Raw genomic sequence first — 22,488 nt, 5'->3', positions numbered from 1 at the left:
ACCCAGAAAATGATGATGTCGATGTCTCACTCTGTTATTTAACATCAGGCTGGGATAGGAAGAGCAGTCTGTGATGGCCAGCTGTTCACCACGGACATTCTATACTTCCTACATTTCCTAGAATGCCCTCTGCACACCAACATGGTGAGACACTGAGAATTTGTTTTTATGTGAGTTAATGTGCAGAGGGTGAACGTGACGGCGAGGTCAAGACAGATGCTCAACGTTCACTCACCAACTTATTTCCAGTCTTCCTCAGCAGATGTATCTTCTGTATATGCCCGCCTGTTACCATGTGACTGAACAAAAGTCATGTGATGACAACTGAGCAGAGTTCATCAGCTGAGGACTTTTTTAAAAAAGTATCTGATAGGTGCTTTCTTGCAAAAATCAGAAGATGATCGTTGAATAATATCAGAATGCAAAAATAAAATTAAACCAAAAATTAAAATGTAATAAAATGATATTTTCAAAAAGAAGAATCTGAGGCACTCAGAGGGACATTTATAAAAAGCCTTTATTAAATGGGCTTACAAAGTCATTTAAAATGCCTACACGTTTCAGCCATACATGAAAATGTCAAGACTGAGATTCCTGCACTGAAGAGCACAAGAGGTTGACCATTTATTGATGGTTGACGATCACACCTTTTGAAGACCCCTGCAGCACTACATTTGTTTTTTCTGTAATAAAATGATTTTTAATATCCGTGTTGTTGTTTTTTTTTTCATTGCCAAATTTTATGTTCAATGCTAAAACTTATCGTCACTGTTCTAGCTCCATACAGAATCAGCTCTAAAACTCTTACAAAGTTTGCATTTGACAGCATTGGAGTCCTACAGCTGCATTTGGTTTTGTGATGTGTTCTGGTCTTCTTGTAAACATATGTTTATTGATTTTAAACATTTAACAGGTTGCACAAACATATACCAACCAACCAACCAACCAACCAACCATCATTTTCTCTTTCCTGGGCAGAGTAAAACTGTCTGGAAACATGGCTAACAAGCAGAGCCTAGAACTTAAAGATGTTGGGAATGATGTCATCCGAGACACAAACTGCAGCACTGACCTCCAGATTCTTTTGATCTCAACACACTCCCATAGGCAATAATGCAAGGTCCCTTGATGTATGTTGCACATATAGCATTGGCCAGGAATATTTGTTAAGTTTTTCCGGTTTGACATATGTTCTCATTACCCAATGATGTTGTAGTAATCTCAGTCAAGTATTGATGGTCTGAGTCTGGGCTTTTGTACATATTGTATCCCATTCACTCTCTAAAATGTCCTCTTGAATCCATTCTCTTACTTTCAGTTTTGTCCTGATGGTTATCAACCAGCAGATGATATAAATCAGAAACCAGACATTTCCCAGAACAGTTCCTCATAGAAAATGCTTCTAATGTGGACAATGATGGTTTTTGCAAAGAATTCCCCAGGCGTGACAAAACAAAGCTTCTAACTTGTAAATACTTAAAAATGTGTTTCTGTGGCAAGTGATAAACTCTTCATTTTGTATACAAATGACATATGTTTGGTGTCCAGAAAATTAAAATTTGTTTTATTTGCAGATGACACCAATGCTCTTTGTTAAGGGGAAAATCTGCAGCAGCTTTTGGAGGTCATGACAGAAATGTGTAAATTAAAACAGTGATTTAGCATAAATAAATTGTCTTTGAATTTGAACAAAACTAAATTTATATTGTTTGGACACTGTAGTACAGACACAGAAGTACAGATGATGATTGATAACATTGATGTGGAAAGAGTCTATGAAACTACATTTCTGGGTGTGATTTTAGACTACTAAATCTGCTGGAAACCTCAGATCAATTATGTGAGAACTATGCTGGCAAAGAGCATTACAGGTCTGGGGAAGGCAAAACACATACTGGACCATAAATCACTGCACATTCTGTATTCATCACTTGTACTACCATATTTGACTTGCCGTGTAGAAGTCTGGGGCAACACTTACAAAAGCAAGTTACGTCTTTATAGTCACATGCATTAAAATGTTTTAGATCTGGTCAAATTTAAAACTGCAATAATTATGTTTAAAACAAGAACTGATCTACTTCCGAGCAACATTAAAAAAAAGTTGTCACAGGGAGGGGGGTTGTAATTTAAGAGGAGAATTTAATTTAAAAAAATAAAGACTGTATTTCAGTGTTCAGTGTATTTCACTGCATGATGAGTTGAAACAAAGCGCAAATATAAATCAGTTTTAAAAACTATACAAAAAAGATATTTTTGGCAGATATATACAGTACAGGCCAAAAGTTTGGACACACCTTCTCATTCAATGCGTTTTCTTTATTTTCATGACTACTTACATTGTAGATTCTCACTGAAGGCATCAAAACTATGAATGAACACATGTGGAGTTATGTACTTAACAAAAAAAGGTGAAATAACTGAAAACATGTTTTATATTCTAGTTTCTTCAAAATAGCCACCCTTTGCTCTGATTACTGCTTTGCACACTCTTGGCATTCTCTCCATGAGCTTCAAGAGGTAGTCACCTGAAATGGTTTCCACTTCACAGGTGTGCCTTATCAGGGTTAATTAGTGGAATTTCTTGTTTTATCAATGGGGTTGGGACCATCAGTTGTGTTGTGCAGAAGTCAGGTTAATACACAGCCGACAGCCCTATTGGACAACTGTTAAAATTCATATTTTTTTTTATGTTCTTTTTTTTCTTTTTTTTGGGGTTTGAAATAGTCATTCCTTAATTCATTATTTCAACCTCAACTCATCAAATTACATTTAATTGTTGTCCTTATAGTGATCCTGTACAGTACACAAGCCCTTACTTGACCATATTTTAAAGCCCATGTCATTTTAAGCCAGAGTAAATTGTTCATTGCCCCATATTGGTGAAAAAGTGCAGGGGAGTCACCCAGTTGTTTTGTTTTTTCCCAAAAGGATTAACTGTAATTTTCTGTAATGTCTTAGGGGAGTTGAGTGTAAAAGGCTACCCAAAGCTGTTCTGGTTTTCTTTTTTTTTCTTACTATAAATTTATTTTTAGGGATGATCTACATTGATCAGCATCACTAGTGTTAGTGTTAGCTCAAACAGCTAATTTTCAGCTAGTGTCCCTCGAACAGATGTTAAATGAGCCATTAAAACAACAATAAAATACACATAATGTAGAATTAAAAGTGGATAAAGCCAACATGTACAGCTGAACAGGATAAAAAGCTCAGAGGAGGAAGGCAGCATCATGCAGAGTAGGGCATGTAAGAAAGCAGGGAGTTAATACAAAGCCATGTTAAGCAGACAGTCAGCACGAGCAGTTAAATCATGACAACATGAAATCACATCACAGAAGACAGGTAAAACCAGAAGAGATGCAATCTGACAAACACACTGTATGATGACAGGTCTGGTTGTTTTATGACCAAGTTTTTGTTTGCAAAGAAACAGAGTCACTATTTATTTTATTTAGGGGTACACTCTGCAGGATTTTCCCCAATAACAGCTTCTACGCTAAAATCTTCACAGCTTGACACGTTCCAACAGAAACCTCATCTGAAATATCGGAAAAAATAACAATGACAACAAAAATCAAGATACCATGTTACCTAAACATTAGCATGTAGCTACATGTCGCAGTGTATGTGGTAAATAATTGTTTTTTGATGCACATTCTACTTTAAAAACAAAACAAAAAAAACAGCAATAAAAGCTTCTAAACCATGGGTGCAGATCTGATGACAAGTTTGAGGGACACACAATCAGTTGTGATTTTTTTTTAATTGCACGCAAATCATGCCCACAGAGCGCTTGAGACGGCTACCATATTTCACGATTTCATAGAGGCTCATCACCATCACCATCACCAAGTCATTCAAAAAGCACTACACAGAGAATCATATGCTTACCTTTACTGTTTATTTCTCTTAAACAGCCAATAGTACATAGAGCCAGCCATCACCCTCCTTTTCACTGCTTTGCTGTAACCTCTTGCACTCCACCCCCATTTTGTAGCGAAAACGCCTAAAATGACATACCCAAATTAAAATGACTGTAGCCTCTGAACCACTCTGACTACATGCATGCATGAGGTCTTGCCAGAAAGCAAACTCTCTGAAGTTTCTTGTGAAAGTGTCAGAAACACTCTAGGTGATACAGAGACAGAGTGGGCCTCTGACTTCAGAGGCCCACTCTGTCTCTGTATCAGTGATCACCTAGAGACAGAGTGGGCCTCTGAAGTCAGTAAAAAGTTGAAGATTTTGTATAAAATAAAATAAAAAAAGTTTTTCAGGATGAATAACTGTCTGTGACTTCATTTGAGCAAGTAAATGACACTGTGGGGCTGTATGACCATTCTACAGTGTTTTTTCCATGAAAAGATCCAGGCGGAGCTCCAAATGACAGAGCGCTCACTCGGCTTCAAAACAGTACTTCATTCATTTTCTAACCGCTTCATCCTCTTGAGGGTCGCGGGGGGGCTGGAGCCTATCCCAGCTAACATTGGGCGAGAGGCAGGGTACACCCTGGACAGGTTGCCAGACTATCGCAGGGCTGACACATAGAGACAAACAACCATTCACGCTCACATTCACACCTACGGACAATTTAGAGTTATCAATTAACCTAGTCCCCAATCTGCATGTCTTTGGACTGTGGGAGGAAGCCGGAGTGCCCGGAGAGAACCCACGCTGACACGGGGAGAACATGCAAACTCCGCACAGAAGGGCTCCCACACCCGGGATCGAACCGGCAACCCTCTTGCTGTGAGGTGACAGTGCTAACCACCAGACCACCGTGCCGCCCAAAACAGTACTATCAGTGATCAAACAACACTCAGCCAGCTTCAAACATTGTACCTTATTAAAATCAGGTGTGATTATGATAGCTGATGTTGTTTATGACAGAAACACCATAAAATATCACCAAATAAAGCCATATGAAACGTGAAAGTTATGATCCCACTTTCTAGTCGGTATATCTCAGCCAAAAATAGTGGTAAGAGTGAGACTCTTACCTTTTATAAAAGATCTAAGTCTCCACTTGAAGCTCCGTTTAAGATCGCGAGTAATCCTTTAACTTTTCTCCTCTAAAAACGGCATGACGTGACTTAAGTGGTGACAATTGTCACCAGTCATCACGATTTTGGACTTTGTGTGTTTAGGCTGCTCTGGTGCGAAATTCATAAGAAATAAAAGAAAAACAATGTCATTTTTGAAAAGTCGAGAGCTTCCTGAATCCGGTGACACCAAACATCACATGGTTTGATGACGTGTGCCTGGGAGATACCATGGAGGGAGGGAGCGCGGACGCGGGCGTCCGAGCGGAGTTCTAGTTTCAGGGTCTCAGGCATGTTATGTCCACTCATGTTCTCATCTCTCGCCTCTCACAGATTCCCAATTCTCCTCATCATCTTCCCTTTCTCCCAGTATATGGGACTACTGTATACATCAGTGAATATGGATGATTATCAGAACATGAGCCCCTAACTGAGCTTGGCTAAACTAACTGATCATGTTTTTACAGCGCCAGAGATGCTAGTAATAGGCCTACTTTACATTACATGGTTCAAGTGACCCAATTCCGATTTTTTCCTCTCAAGTGGCACAGATCGGATGTGTAACATGAACGTGTAAACAGGAAAAAAATGCATGATATAAGATATTGTCAGCTCAGATTCAGGCCTCCTTCATATGTGAAAATATATCTGATATGAATCAGATATCTGCCAATAGGTCTGTAATCTAAACAGACAGATCAGATATTTCCTGGCAATCCACGTCGTACGTCATGAATGATACGACGGCAGCGCATTTTGATGACGTGTTCATGAGCGAGGGAAAGGAAGGAAAGCAGAATAAATCGCACGTCAATCAAAAACTATGAACCAAAAAAAGCACAATCTATCCCGAGTGAGACAAACTGCTTGATCCCCGTCTCCAGTGTACCAGCAGAAAACCTGCAGAACCAAATCAGCGAAAAAACACACCGGGCTACACAGCCTCTCTACCTGAGCAGCTGAAGCTGCGGCTCGCACCCTCGACACACAGACACACAGACGGTGCTTCTGCATGCCAGCCAAACGTGTGCGCAACTGTGAGAAATAAATATGTGAGGTGTACGCTGCTTTTCTCTCTTTTTTTGTTTTCTTTTTTTCTTTCTGTCAGCGACATACACTCTTAACACAGGACGGGTTGTTTTTAAGCCATTAGTGATGCGCGGATTGGCTCTGATAGCACCTAAATCAGCATGTACGCATCAGTCATCCAGCCGCACCCGTCTGCAGCTGCACGGACATTTCCACCGCTCTGTGAAGGCTAAGTTACCTACTAAATTATGTGGAGCAGCTCCAGCTTTCCAGGTGATTTATTCTTTAACGTTTAACTTCAAATATTTAAAGTTAGTCCTTAAAATTGCTTTCAGTAATGTAAACATTGCCATGCACGCAGTAATGTCACTGTAGCAAATACCGCGGGACATTTACACAGTGGTCAAGAGTGCTGGACTGGAAGTGTCGCACAAAAAAACGGAAGCTGGCTGCATTCTGTTTTGCCTCTGTTTCCGTGAAAAATAAGGTGAATAGAACGTGTAAACAGCAGTCAGGAAAAATATAGGCAACAAATTGGAATTTGTGCCTGTACATTGGGGTTTACCCCGGTAGACGAAAGGGTTGCTTCCCTGCGCCTTCGGGTCGGGGAATGGGTCCTGACTGTTGTCTGCGCTTATGCGCCGAACAACAGTTCAGAGTACCCGCCCTTTTTGGAGTCCCTGGGACGGGTGCTGGACAGTGCCCCAACCGAGGACTCCATTGTTCTGCCGGGGGACTTTAACGCTCACGTGGGCAATGACAGCGAGACCTGGAGGGGCGTGATTGGGAGCAATGGCCTGCCCGGTCTGAACCCAATTGGTGTTCAGTTATTGGACTTCTGTGCGGGTCGCAGTTTGGCCATAACTAACACCATGTTCAAACATAAGGATGTCCATTGGTGCACGTGGCACCAGAACAGCCTAGGTCGCAGGTCAGTGATTGACTTTGTAGTCGTATCATTTGACCTGCGGCCATATGTTCTGGACACTCGGGTGAAGAGAGGAGCAGAGCTGTCAACTGATCACCACCTGGTGGTGAGTTGGATCAGATGGTGGGGGAAGATGCCACGCAGACCTGGCAGGCCCAAACGAACAGTGAGGGTCTGCTGGGAACGCCTGGCGGAAGAACCTCTTCAAATGATCTTCAACTCCCACCTCCGGCAGAGCTTCGACTGCATCCCGAGGGAGGGGAGAGGGGGATATTGAGTCTGAATGGGCCTTGTTCCGCTCTGCCATTATTGAGGCGGCGGTTGCGAGCTGTGGCCGCAAGGCCGCTGGGGCCAGTCGCGGCGGTAATCCCCGAACCCGCTGGTGGACACCAGAGGTGAGGGGAGCCGTCAGGCTGAAGAAGGAGGCCTACAGGGCATGGTTGGTCTGTGGGTCTCTGGAAGCAGCTGATGGGTACCGGTGGGCCAAGCGGAGCGCAGCGGCGGCAGTCGTGGAGGCAAAAACTCGGGCGTGGGAGGTGTTCGGTGAGGCCATGGAGGAAGACTATCGATCGGCTCCAAAGAGGTTCTGGCAAACCGTCCGGTGCCTCAGGAGGGGAAGGCAGCAACTTGCTCACACTGTTTACAGTGGGGGCAGGGAGCTGCTGACGTCAACTGGGGACATTGTCGGGCGGTGGAAGGAATACTTTGAGGAGCTCCTCAATTCCATCAACACGTATTCCAGTGAGGAAACAGAGACGGGGGTCTCAGGGGCGGGTCGTCCAATTTCTGGGGCAGAAGTTGCTGAGGTAGTGAAACAACTCTGAGGCGGCGGAGCCCCGGGGGTGGATGAGATTCGTCCTGGATATCTCAAGGCTCTGGATGTTGTAGGGCTGTCTTGGCTGACACGCCTCTGCAACATTGCGTGGACATCGGGGGCAGTGCCTCTGGAGTGGCAGACCGGGGTGGTGGTCCCCATTTTCAAGAAAGGGGACCAGAGGGTGTGTTCCAACTACAGGGGGATCACACTCCTCAGCCTACCCGGTAAGGTCTACTCCAGGGTGCTGGAGAAGAGGGTCCGGTCGATAGTTGAACCTCAGATTGAGGAGGAGCAATGTGGTTTTCGTCCCGGACGCGGAACCGTGGACCAGCTCTTTACCCTCGCCAGGATGCTGGAGGGGGCATGGGAGTTTGCCCAACCAGTCCACATGTGTTTTGTGGATTTGGAGAAGGCTTACGACCGTGTCCCCAGGGGCATCCTGTGGGGGGTGCTCCAGGAGTATGGGGTTGGTGGTCCCTTGCTAAGGCCATCCAGCCCCTGTACCGAAGGAGCATGAGTCTGGTTCGCGTGGCCGGCAGTAAGTTGGACCTGTTCCCGGTGAGGGTTGGACTCCGCCAACTCAGCCGGAAAAGGGTGGATTGCCCACTTCAGGTCGGGGGGGAGGTCCTTCCTCAGGTGGAGGAGTTTAAGTATCTCAGGATCTTGTTCATGAGGTAGGATGGAGCGGGATATTGACAGGCGGATTGGGGCGGCGTCAGCAGTGATGCAGGCGCTTAACTGGTCCGTTGTGGTGAAGAGGGAGCTTAGCCAAAAAGCGAAGCTCTCAATTTACCGGTTGATCGATGTTCCAGCTATGAGCTATGGGTAGTGACCGAAAGAATGAGATTGTGAGTACAAGCGGCCGAAATGAGTTTCCTACGCAGGGTGGCTGGGCTCAGCCTTAGAGATAGGGTGAGGAGCTCGGACATCCGGGAGGGGCTCGGAGTAGAGCCGCTGCTCCTCCACATCGAGAGGAGCCAGTTGAGGTGATTCGGGCATCTGGTAAGGATGCCTTCCGGACGCCTCCCTTGGGAGGTGTTTTGGGTGTGTCCAACCGGGAGGAGGCCTCGGTGCCGCCCCAGGACACGCTGGAGGGACTACATCACCCAGCTGGCCTGGGAACGTCTCGGGGTTCCCGTGGAAGAGCTGACGGAAGTGGCTGGGGAGAGGACTGTCTGGGCTTCTTTGCTGAGGCTGCTGCCCCCGCAACCTGGACCCGGATAAGCGGAGGACAACGCTGACGACGACAACGACGACGACTTTTGGCTGCGCTGAGTAATTTCTTTTCCATTGTTAGTTTAGACGCACCGTGCCACACCAAACCACGCTGGAGATGGACCCTCCCAGGTGTAGGTCCAAAAGCCTGGCTCGCTGACCACAGCCAACCCCGACAGCCCCTCTTCTCCCCCTCAAACAAACTGTGTGTGTTGCAAGAGTCTACTCACCTCTGTCTGCAGGAGACCAAAGAGAAAGGCATTTTTAAAAGTCTCTGTGTGTTCAGCTCTCAGTACTTTTGTAGCTTTTAACTGAATCGCTGTGGTTTGGAGTTTAGTTTCTCCCCTCCATCCTGTTTGTAGATATCTGTTTTATTTTATGGTTTCATGTTTTATATCAGCCATATTAGAAGTTGTGTGAATTTGCGACTCGAAATCTCAACATCTCCTCATTTTGCTGCTTCACAATAAAATATTTTACATAACAAAATAGCAGGGGAATTTTATTGTGAAGAGTCTAGACAGTTAAATGTGTTTATCACTGAATTATCTGAACTTTATTAGCAGCTTTTCTTCAATAAAGACAAGTCTAATAATATGGCAGGGAGGAAGAGTAAAAGCAGAAACAGCCACAGTGAGATGTTTGATGAAGAGCTGCAGACAACACGCCATTACTGCACTTCTGTAAACAGCTCACCTCCAACAGGAAAACTTCTATTACCTGTCCTCCTGCTGTGATGGGAAAACACATGTTACAAAAATAACAGGGGACTTTAGCCATGGACCAGCACTCTTGAAACAACTTCAAGAAGGTAGCCCTGTTGTAATGGAAATGCAAATCCCTGCTGTGCTGGGCTGACGGCCCATACCAAGCCAAGCCAAGCCAGCCCATGACTGTCAAAAAGGGGCATAAGATTCCATATTTTGGTGATGTTAGCATGTAGCTATATGTAGCAGTGTATATAATGTAAGCACTTGCATTAACGTGTCTGGTGCTGATGACCATATAAAGAAATGGGTCACACTATGATGTCATCATGTAGCCAGAGTAAAGAACAAACAAACTTAGATACATCTGAAGCTTGAGGTGTTTACTTTTACATAGTTTATCTCATTATTTCCAATTTTGGCCACGTTTAAACTGAACATCTGACATTTAAACATGATATATACACAACAGAAAATAAGGAAAAGCTTCATAAGTCCCCTTTAAGTCTTTCTTAAAACCCAATCACTGATTTATTCTCTTCAGATTTTGCAACTGGAAGTCACTTTGTGAGGACTCTTGGCTTGTACAGGCACAACTTGTGCCTGTACAAGTATGTTCCGTCTACAAATTTTAGAAAGATCAAACAGGTTTACTGTCAGGGTTAATATGGGTAATAAAGAGGCAGATCATTTGTTTTTTGTTTTTTATCTTAGTGGTCTTTGGCACTTGGTTGTCATTACACAGTCAGCAAAATTCTCTTGGCAAGTTTTAAAGACTTGCAGATTTTATAGTTTCTCACAGGCCACCGAGCATCTCTTTTTTTTTTTTTTTTTTAAACTAGATCCAAACTGACTCAGATTGTGGTGGATGTGTCGGCGGGACCCTACAAGGACCGGACAGTGATGTTCCTGGGCTCAGACGATGGCAGAGTCCTGAAGGTTTTGGCCAGCACACATCCCAACGACAGCTTCGGATCCAAACTGCTGGAGGACATCGACATCTACAACCCATCTAAGTAAGACTTGAGTTAAAATACTCTACTAAATTATTTAACATCCACGTTGATATGATTATAATCTGCTCTGTGTCTGTGCGTGCAGGTGTAATGTTCAAGGTCAGGAGGACAGGAGGGTTCTGGGACTGGAGCTAGATAAGGACCATCATGCCTTGTTTGTTGCTTTCACCAGCTGTGTGATCAGAGTGCCGCTCAGCCGCTGCACCCAACATGGAGCCTGTAAAAAGTAAGAGACAGGACTGAAAGCAGCTCTTCCACCTACTGTTTTTTAATTGTTAAAACCAGATTAAAACTCCTCTTTGATTCTCCTCTGCTCTCAGTTAAACACACTGTTACTATTCCGTGTTGTGTTAAAATGAAACAGGCTCAACTTTTCTGAAATGCAGCACAAAAATCAGAGAGAGACTGTAATTTAATGAATTCTGGAAAAGATTCAAAACTCAGAATGGGAGAAAATTAATATAGTGATCTAAATTTGGCATCATATTGTTGTAGAAGTGAGTGTGTGCCAGGGGAGACAGGGATGCCGAGTCTCAACATTTGAATATGAGTAAAAAGATTCTCATTTATAGACACCATTACACTGAACAGAGCTCACTGCCCAAATCAGAGCACATTCATCACTGGGGAGGCACACACACACACACACACACACACACACACACACACATAGACTAATCAGACTCATTTTAATTAGTGAGTAGGATGAATAAGTGCCAGCCGATGTGATGTGGAAACAGCTGCAGAGCTGTAGAGAGCCTTCCATCAGCATCATGGACAAAAAGACATTCTGTATCACAGTCACTGTTTCATTGTCTGGGAGCAGGGCTGGACATTTACAAAATAGACTCCAGCTGGACTTGGACTTGAGTGCCGTAAAACTCAGCTTAAATGAGCTGTGTCTCTCTAAAGTAGTGGTTCCCAACTGGTGGGTCATGGTCTAAAAGTGGGTCGCGGTCCCATTGCAAATGGACAAATGTCAAGTTTGTAAAAAACGCGCTATATTTCTAAGAGTTTTTATTTTTAAGTGCCGTTTCCTGCTGTGGAGTGGGTGACTAACGGGCAGCTACTTGACAGAGACAGAAAACTTTTCATTGGTCAAACATGTATTTCTAAAAGCAGAAATCCACTGAAAGGGAGGTCTGTCCGAATATTTGTCACCTGCACGAAAGTACAGTAAGAATCCACAGATTTGTTTTTTATGAATTTTCTTGCATAATTTTCAGACAGAAATCCGGCTTGGTGTGAATGTCACTTCCTCATTCCTTCCTTTCTTCTCTCCTTGTTTCCATCTTTCCCTCGACCTCTTCTTCTCTGTTTTTTTGCCCTCAACTGGAGTGAACATGCACGCACGCACGCACGCACACACACACACACACACACACACACACACACTCAAAGCCTGTCGCCCTTTACCAGTTAATTTAGTTCACACTCTGCCAGTCACACACACATCACATGCCAAACACACACACAGTTCACTTTAGGGCCAGCCAAAATAACCGTGTGTGTGTGTGTGTGTGTGTGTGCGTGCGTGTCTGTCTGTCTGTCTGTCTGTCTGTCTGTCTGTGTGCCTTTCAGTCTCACACGTGGCAGCAGCTGATACAGAAGTCAGCGTCCTCTCTCCTCTTTCACTCTTTTGTCTCCATCTTTCTCTTCTTTCTCTCTCTCTTGTCTCATCTTCTCTTTTCCTGTCTCTCTTTGTGTCTCTGAATCACTTTCTGTTTCTCCCCACTTCTTTCCTTTTTGTCCCTCTTAGTCTTTCATTCATTCCCTCTCCCTCCTTCCTCCCTCCTCCCATCTCTGCTGCCTCTTAAATCCAGCTTCAGCTGTGTCAACCTCGTCTGTCTTGATCCAAACATTACTACCTGCAGTCAAACGTTTTGTTTTCTGTAAGAACTCACAGTTACAGTAGGTGAGGAAGCATCACACAACACTATATAAACTGCCCTGAAATAACTTATTTTCATTTTTTGAAGCAGTCAAAATCATGAATAAATCATTCAAAAACCAGTCACACAACTGTTGAGGTAAGTCAGACTAACTTGGTTTAGTTAAGTTGCTAATATTTAAAAAGAAAAAATCAATTCCAGTTGTTATTTTTAAGTTGCAACAACCTCACAGAATTAATAACATACAAGTAAATTTGAAGTACTCCTAACAATTAGATATGTAAATTTAACTTAAGGCTTTTAGCTATTAGGGTTGCAGGGTGTAGGGGAAATACCTTTTTGAGAATATTTGCACTCGTAATAAAATTTTTTGGGCACCACCTCCGAATGAGGAAAGCGACTATTCAAATTAATAACTCCGTAAACCTATTATTAATTAGTCAGTACGCTTATCAATAATGAATCAATCTCAATATCTGGGTAATGAATTCCCTATACAGTGATCTCAGCTCCTGTCCAAAAGATATATACACAGACAACGACTTGGTGCTAAATGAAGATTTATTTAAGTTAAATATAGAATGATAATTATATGACACAACACACAAATCAACAGTATATAAATGGAATGAAATGAAATAATTATATGACACAACACATAAATCATAAATAAATAACACTCGTGTGAGTTGTTTAGTTTGGCGATAGTGGGACAGAGTATGTTAAGATATACAGTACAGGCCAAAAGTTTGGACACACCTTCTCATTCAATGCGTTTTCTTTATTTTCATGACTATTTACATTGTAGATTCTCACTGAAGGCATCAAAACTATGAATGAACACATGTGGAGTTATGTACAAAAAAAGGTGAAATAACTGAAAACATGTTTTATATTCTAGTTTCTTCAAAATAGCCACCCTTTGCTCTGATTACTGCTTTGCACACTCTTGGCATTCTCTCCATGAGCTTCAAGAGGTAGTCACCTGAAATGGTTTTCCAACAGTCTTGAAAGAGTTCCCAGAGGTGTTTAGCACTTGTTGGCCCCTTTGCCTTCACTCTGCGGTCCAGCTCACCCCAAACCATCTCGATTCAGGTCATCTGCCGCAGCACTCCATCACTCTCCTTCTTGGTCAAATAGCCCTTACACAGCCTGGAGGTGTGTTTGGGGTCATTGTCCTGTTGAAAAATAAATGATCGTCCAACTAAACGCAAACCGGATGGGATGGCATGTCGCTGCAGGATGCTGTGGTAGCCATGCTGGTTCAGTGTGCCTTCAATTTTGAATAAATCCCCAACAGTGTCACCAGCAAAACACCCCCACACCATCACACCTCCTCCTCCATGCTTCACAGTGGGAACCAGGCATGTGGAATCCATCCGTTCACCTTTTCTGCGTCTCACAAAGACACGGCGGTTGGAACCAAAGATCTCAAATTTGGACTCATCAGACCAAAGCACAGATTTCCACTGGTCTAATGTCCATTCCTTGTGTTTCTTGGCCCAAACAAATCTCTTCTGCTTGTTGCCTCTCCTTAGCAGTGGTTTCCTAGCAGCTATTTGACCATGAAGGCCTGATTCGCGCAGTCTCCTCTTAACAGTTGTTCTAGAGATGGGTCTGCTGCTAGAACTCTGTGTGGCATTCATCTGGTCTCTGATCTGAGCTGCTGTTAACTTGCGATTTCTGAGGCTGGTGACTCGGATGAACTTATCCTCAGAAGCAGAGGTGACTCTTGGTCTTCCTTTCCCGGTCCTCATGTGGGCCAGTTTCGTTGTAGCGCGTGAGGGTTTGTGCGACTCCACTTGGGGACACATTTAAAGTTTTTGCAATTTTCCGGACTGACTGACCTTCATTTCTTAAAGTAATGATGGCCACTCGTTTTTCTTTAGTTAGCTGATTGGTTCTTGCCATAATATGAATTTTAACAGTTGTCCAGTAGGGCTGTCGGCTGTGTATTAACCTGACTTCTGCACAACACAACTGATGGTCCCAACCCCATTGATAAAGCAAGAAATTCCACTAATTAACCCTGATAAGGCACACCTGTGAAGTGGAAACCATTTCAGGTGACTATCTCTTGAAGCTCATGGAGAGAATGCCAAGAGTGTGCAAAGCAGTAATCAGAGCAAAGGGTGGCTATTTTGAAGAAACTAGAATATAAAACATGTCATGAAAATAAAGAAAACGCATTGAATGAGAAGGTGTGTCCAAACTTTTGGCCTGTACTGTATATAAATTGGGAACGCAGGGATGCGCAAAACCATTCACCTAATGAAACCTAAATTAAAATCAGGATAATTAACTAAGCCTCCTGCTCGACCTCACTCTTCACCGCACAGCTGGGGCGAAGAGGTCGGTCGGCAGGTGCTGGTCTATTTTGTTATGATTACTCGCTTATAATAATAGTGAAAACAATATTGTTGGCCGTTCAATATTGTTGTTAAAGTTATTATTAACGCGCAAAAATGTTGAACACTGGAGATAAAAGAAAAGTGGATAAGCAAAATTTAAAAGTTTAAAATAACTTTGATCGTGAGCACAAAAGAGTTACGCATGAACCAAACGTAACTGGTTAAAACATAAGATACGGCAAAAGCAAGTAGACAAAGTAAAAACGAAAGCGTACGCAAAACATAAAAGCAAGAGACTAAAATGAAGAAGAGAGCAACAAGAGCAAGAATACAAAAAGCGGAAATTACAAGAGGACGGAAAATACAAGAAGCAAGAGCACGAACAAGAGGGCGAGCCACGTCGAGCGCACTTGTATTTATCTGGCCAAAGTGGGCAGATTTGATAAGGCAACCTCTCTTTAGTTGAAAAATAGTCTCATCATGGTATTTTGGAGGAAACTTAATGCTTTTCTTATACGAGGTCGTATACTCTGATATGTTACGTGCGATTGACACATACTCTTCCCATTATGCTCAAAATTGATTCTTAACATCCATCCTGTTGGCCCCATGTGCAGGGCTGTTGCCGCGGCCTGGGTTCGAGTCCAGCCTATGGCCCTTTGCTGCGTGTCATCCCCCCTTCTCTCTCTCCCCCTTTTACGCTTGCCTGTCGTGTCCGTTGAAGGCAAAATGCCCAAAGGAGATCTAAAAAAAAAATAAATAAATACAAATTAACATTAAATCAAAATACAATTATTATGCCGCGTATATGTATCTGAAAAAAATGCTAAAGTCCTGTACAATATTTCTGGTGTTTTTGTTGTTTTTATGTTTTTGATAAGACATATTAGTGAATATTGCACCCTGCATTTTACACCTAACCAAGCTAAACAATCATTCATTGTACTTACATTTGTTTGGTATGGGCCTTGAAGGACCAAACAAGCCGCTTTATTTTAGGCTACCTGTAACCTATTCAAATTACTTCCTGGTGTACTGGACCAAATTACAGAACAATAGTGTAAGTGTGACAACACCAGTGCCTGCACCACTTGCTTCAATAAATGATTAGACATACATTTTCTGCAGTGTTTAATCACAGCCATACCTCTACCCATTCTTTGCACTATTTGATCTACTTGGTTGTTCCAGGACATTTGACTATCTACAGTAATTCCTAATAGTTTTACCACGGTTACTTGTTCTATCTCTGTATCATCCATGGATATGTGAAGCTTAGGTGCTTCTCTTAATGAATGTTTTGAACCTAAAACTATACATTTGTTTTTTTTTCCCCTATTTAGAACCAGTTTATTTCTTATCATCAATTTTTCTGTTAACTCTAATTCCTTATTTAAAATTGTAGTCATTTCATCAATTGTATGTGCTGATGTGTAAATTGTCGAATCATCAGCATACATCGCAACAGTGGCATGATTCAAAATCAGGAAAATCATTAATAAATATTGAAAACAAAAGCGGCTCCAACGAACTTCCTTGTGGCACCCCACAACTCACAGCTCTCAGCTCCATGTTAGATGTGGGGTTAACAGTTGAAATTGAAATTGAATTTTGCAACTTATCAATATTTTGTTTTACGGGGTTAAAGCAAAGTATCATTCAGATAGAAAACATGATTATGCACATGTAAAAGTTTAGAACATAGGAAAGCAACCAACAAAAAGAAGAAAACAAATGTATAATCTCACTTCCAACAGACATTTCAATTTTGTCACACAGAAACATTTGGTAAGAGAGGGGAGGGCATGATCCCCTGGTGTGACAGGAAGGGACAGGATGTGGTGGAGAAAAGAAGCATTGTCTTAAGATCCTAGCAGGGCTGTTAATCAAGGTGCGTTGCCTCAGGGCAGAGGAGGGGACCCTTTTATAAGTTAATGACTTAAAAAGCATTTGAAGCACCTCAAATGAACTCTTTACCCCCCCTTTTGGCACCCGGATGTCTGGAGGACGCATCCCTCCAGACCGGAGTAAGCTCGGGGGCAGGGCAATAAACATTTGACCCTTGCTTGTGGCCTTGTCATTGTCTATTTACTTGTAGTCCAGAATCTGGAGAATTTTAGGAAGACTATATGCTCCTACAAGGGATATACCCGTTTTAAGGTATAAAAGTTGATGGTTATCATACCGTGTAAATTTGCTTATCCACGATATTAAAAAAGATGCAACTGGATGGAAAATCTCCCCTTCATTTTTGTTATTTTCTAAGGGGAGACTCTTTACACAAACTTCTATCAACAAAATGTTTTTTAAGCTTCAATTAGTTCCCTTCTATTTTTGGTCTTTTAGGGCTCATTCTGACTACTAATAATATATGCTGTAATACCAAGATACCGTGATACCACAATATTGTCGACGATGGTCATCTTACAGTAAAAATCTCATACAGTTACAGTGCAGAGGCACCTGGTCTGGGTGAATAAGACTGGGTAAGTGTTTCTCCAGTCTTAAAGCTAGAACCTTAGCCAGTATTTTGACATCTACATTAATAAGTGAGACCGGTTGATAGCTCCCGCATTGCTGGGGGTTCTTGCCTTTTTTATGTATGAGTGTGATCACAGCGCATTGTATGCTCTCTGGCATATGGCCTTTTTTAAGTGCATCCTGAAAAACTGTGCGTAGCTTCGGTGCCAAGATGTCAGAAAATGCTTTATAAAAATCTGTGGGGAAGCCATCCCCCCAGGGGACTTCCCAGAATTCAGATTTTTTTTATAGCTTGCTGGATTTCTTCTAATGTAATATCTCCCCCAATTTCCTTTTGTATTTGTTCTGATAGGGATGGCAAGTGTACCACTGACAAAAAATTGTCCATATCATCCTCTGTTTTGGTGAACTGTGATGTATACAACGATTGTTAAAATGTCCTAAATGTCTCATTTATCTCCCCACTATCTGTGGTTAAGACCCCGTCATCCTTTAACACAAATGTTATTAGTGTTTGATTGAATTGTTGTTTTGCTCGTTGAGCCAGAAACCTGCCAGCTGTTTCCTCTTGTTCGTAGTACCTCTGTCTACACCTTCTTCCAGAACATCTATTGCTAGTTGAGATTTCTGTGTTGTTCTTGTGTTAGGGATATTTGATTTATCAAGTACCAGGTTCCTCACCTGGTTAAAATCCCCCCCCAATTATCACAGGTATTCCCAATCTGTTTCACAGTATTGCAAATGTCAACAAAAAAATCTGGAGAGTCAGTATTTGGGGCATATATATATTAATAAAAGAACATCTAATACCACCAAAACTTGTGTCTAATGCAACCCATCTGCCATCCCCACCAGAAAGTTGCTTGTGGATAACAATGTTAAGGTTGTTAGGGATTAGTATGCACGCTCCCCTCTGTTTGGAGGAGTAGGCACTGAAAAATATTTTACCAACCCAGTCTCTCTGGAGTTTTGTGGATTCCTCATTATTTAAATGAGTTTCCTGCAAGAAGCAAAGATCTACTTTTTTTGTTTCAAGTATAGAAGAAGTTTTTTCCTCTTAATAGCTAAATTTGCCCCTTTAATATTCCCAGAGAGCACTTTAAGTGTTTCTGTCATTATAAGCTGTATCTGTTATCTCGATCTGTGTCCCTGACCATTGGCCTAAACATTGTTCCAAACTGCATATAAACATGTCATTGTAAGCCACATTCTTAATTATCTGCTTCCCTGTGCTAAACATATACACACAAAAAGAATAAAAACATACACATAAAAGAAAACACTCAGCTGGCAACCACTTCCGAACCAGATGGTTTGCCATAACCTTAACCCCTAAACAACACAATGGAGTAATAGGTCCATGAAACTTGAAGTCCCATCCCCGCTGGATGCTCCCCCTGAACCCTTCCTTTCTTTTAACATTTTTTCCCCTCCTCCTCTCCCCTGTTCCTATTTTAGCTCCATCCCTGCATATAGTTTTAGTGGAGAACTATTCCCCATGCCTTACTTTGACATAGCCTACTGATATAAGGTTCACAGTCATCCGAAACCCTGCGAGTTATAGCCAGCTATATCTGGCAAATAAATTCCAAACCTATGATTCATTCTCATAAAATGTTAGAATCTTCCCTTCTTTTACATAGCAGCTCCCAACATTGAGTCCTGTACGCAATTTATGCAAATCTTTCAGTCTTTCACAGCCCTCACTATCAACTTATTTATAAAAAATTTTTAAAAAAATCAAATAAAGTCAGATGCTGCAGGAAATCACTTATAATCCCCATAGTCCTGTAAATTAACTTAAAACATGACTCAATTTGTATGTTCAAAGATGACACCAGTATAGATCACAAGTTCAGATGGTTTGTCCTGGTCTTTCAACCGTTATCGCACCTTGCAGTATCCCAGTAAAGAAAGACAATAAATAAATAAATAAATAAATAAATAAATAAAAGTAAATAAATATCCAGTCTCGAGTCTTGAGTGCAGTGAGGGGACTGCAATGTCTGTAAACACCGTCTTCAATCGTACTGGCTGACTCAATGAGGAGGAAAAAAAAAACAACAACTGCAAAAACAAAATATATATATATATATATATATATATATATATACATATATATATGTATTTGTATATGTCCGAGGTAAATTCGGATTTTAGCTCACCAAATCAGGGTTGTAAGACGGCTTGTCTAGTAGGTCACTTCGTCCACTTTGTTTTATCAGCCTCTTGATGACAGAAAAACTCCAGCATCCTCAGGTGAAGTGAAAGTGTGTCTGATGTTGTCGGCGACGATTCTCAGTGTGGCTGGGTATACCATAGTGTACCGCAGCCCCTTTTCCTGCAGCTTCTTTTTCACTCCATCAAACTTCTTGCGTTTGTGGATAACGTCCTGAGGCAAATCCTGGAAAAAGGAGACTGGTTTACCCTTCCATGTCGCTTGTCCTTTCTCTCTCGCCACACGTAGAACAGCCTCCCTGGCTGTGAATCTCAGGAAACGTACCAGAATGTGCTGGTCTCTGCCTCCTCGTTGGCCAGTTCTGTGGGAGCGCTCGATTTCAAAGTCCTGTGTCAGCTCGACATCCAGTGTTTCAGAGATGAGTTTCTGTACAAACCCCTGTATATCATGTCCTTCAGTGCCTTCCTCTATCCCCACAATGCGAATATTATTACGCCGCCCGGCATCCTCCAGGTAGATAACTCGCCCCTGCAGCTGTGTGACGGTTCTCATCGCCGTGTTCACGGCTTTTTCTCTGACCCCATCTTTATCCTCCAGCACCGAAATCCGTGTTTCGGCCTCAGTCACCCAGTGTCCAAGCCTCTCCACTGTAGTTTGGACTGCATCCATGCCTGCTTTCAGCCCGCTCATGTCCAATGCAATGGTTTGGAGCAAAGTTTTAATGCTAGCTAGCTCAGCTGCGGTGTCTATCTGCGGAGGCGCCATGTTGTTGTCTACGTCTTCTGCGGCCGGTCAGCTAATTTGGCCTCTCAGACCGTACTGTGTGATGGATTTTTGGACTCCTTATTTTATCTGTCTTAGATATCTCCAAAATCGTTAAGGGAGGGTGAACTGGGTAAAGCCCCACGGAGTGTCACACTACCATCTTGGGTGCTCGCCTCACCGGAAGTCACCCGTCATTATGTCTAAGTCAAAGCTGCATCCGTTGACAAAAATCCTGTGATCGGACAGTCACTCACATTAAGCTGGGTTCTCGGTTTTCTAAATCCAGCGAAGGAGATGTCTCTTTCACTGGCTGCGCTTGATGATGGGATGGTAAAAAAAACATTCAATCACTGCCAGGTTAGGAAACATTTTAGCATGCCTCTTTCAATACCTTTTTTTCTGACAATTTAATTATATTTTTTGGCATTTTATTAACATTTTTTGACATTTTATTACGTTTTTTCAGAAATGTTCATAACTTTTTAATAATATTTTACAGCATCATCTGATTGGTCAGAATCTGAGAGTGAGGTTTATTGGACTAGTGCTTTAGCACTACTGTATGATTGAAGATGGAAAGTGTGACAAGTGCAGATGAAAGGTTGAATGCCAGAGAGGAAGTGATGTCTAAAAAAATATATATATATATTTATCATGTCAGCCGTCTGGGGATATTTTGGATACAGGTTAGACGATGTGGCACAAGCACAGGTCTGAGTCAAGAACTGAGAATACTTTAACATCTGTTAGTGGGGCGGCATAGCTATAAAATCGTTCATTTTTGTGATAAAAGCACCAAATTTGGCAGATGTTTTGACAAATATATTTAGAACAAATCTGGATATTGGGGCATCAGAAACTCGCCCACTGGTGGCCAGAGCAGGCAATTGAACCCTACCTGCCCATGGACCCGTCCCGTTAATTGGATCCTCTCCTACATGTAATGGCTTCTAAGTTGGACCATGCTCCATGACTCCACCAAGTTTCGGTTGGACAGTTTTCACATAATACTCATCCAGAAATCTCTAAATTATATTTGTGGTGCTGAAAACATGGTAATAGCAGCTTGGGGGGTGACCAAAGTGTTCTATTCCAGTGTATTAAACTATAAATGTACCAAATTTGGCGCTTTTATCGCAAAAATGAACAATTTTTAGCTATGCCACCCAATTTATTAGTTTGTTAGCAGAATTATACAAAAACTGCCTGACCGATTTTCACAAAATTCGGTGGAGGGATGTAACACATGCCAACTTAGAATACATTAAATTTTGGTGTTGATCCAAATCAGGGAGTGTTTGCACGGGCCGCCCACACATGGCAGCCCAGTCACTTCCATTCATTTTTTGGATGAGGATTACGTGAAAACTGTCCATCCGATTTTCACAAAACTTGGTGGAGGCATGTAGCATGGTCCAGTTTAGAAGCCATCACATTTTGGAGTGGATCTAATTAACGGGACGGGTCCATGGGCAGGTAGGATTCAATTGCCTGCTCTGGCCACCAGGGGGTGAGTTTCTGATGCCCCAATATCCAGATTTGTTCTAAATATATTTGTCAACACATCTGCCAAATTTGGTGCTTTTATCACAAAATTGAAAGATTCTGGGGGCGTCGGTGGCTTAGTGGTAGAGCAGGCGCCCCATGTACAAGGCTGTTGCCACAGCGGCCCAGGTTTGAGTCCAGCCTGTGGCCCTTTGCTGCATGTCACTCCCTCTCTCTCTCTCTCCCCCTTTCACACTTGTCTGTCCTATCCATTAAAGGCTAAAAATGCCCAAAAAAACATCTTAAAAAAAAAAAAAAAAAAAAGATTTTGGAAAAATATTGAGCTATGCCACCCCATTATGTTTAGTTACCGCAAGTAATATTGTTGTCTGATATTCAGGAGTGTTATTATCTGTTCCACTCCTGATTTCCTGATATCCTGCAGCCCACTTAAACAACAAACTTCCCTGTCCTCTCTTTCTCCAGAGCATGCCTGGCCTCTCGTGACCCATACTGCATCTGGCTGCGGACCGGGAGTTGTGCCAACATGGCACCAGGTTTCAAGTACGTGTCACTTCCTCTTT

The 22,488-nt window shown here is 42.4% G+C and overlaps 1 protein-coding gene across 2 annotated transcripts in view; it reads left to right on the top strand.

The window, feature by feature from the left end:
* Nucleotides 1-22,488, top strand: part of LOC125904249 (semaphorin-6D-like) — a 514,236-nt gene that overhangs the window by 355,101 nt on the left and 136,647 nt on the right. For both annotated transcript variants that reach the window (XM_049601535.1, XM_049601534.1), the window contains exons 16-18: nt 10,578-10,751; nt 10,837-10,977; nt 22,391-22,468. In XM_049601535.1, coding sequence (XP_049457492.1) covers nt 10,578-10,751; nt 10,837-10,977; nt 22,391-22,468 — 393 coding nt within the window. The remainder of the gene's footprint in view (nt 1-10,577; nt 10,752-10,836; nt 10,978-22,390; nt 22,469-22,488) is intronic.

The sequence above is a fragment of the Epinephelus fuscoguttatus genome, linkage group LG17 (assembly GCF_011397635.1).
Source record: "Epinephelus fuscoguttatus linkage group LG17, E.fuscoguttatus.final_Chr_v1".
In the NCBI taxonomy this organism is placed as follows: domain Eukaryota; kingdom Metazoa; phylum Chordata; class Actinopteri; order Perciformes; family Serranidae; genus Epinephelus; species Epinephelus fuscoguttatus.
This window is presented reverse-complemented; position numbering and strand designations above follow the sequence as displayed.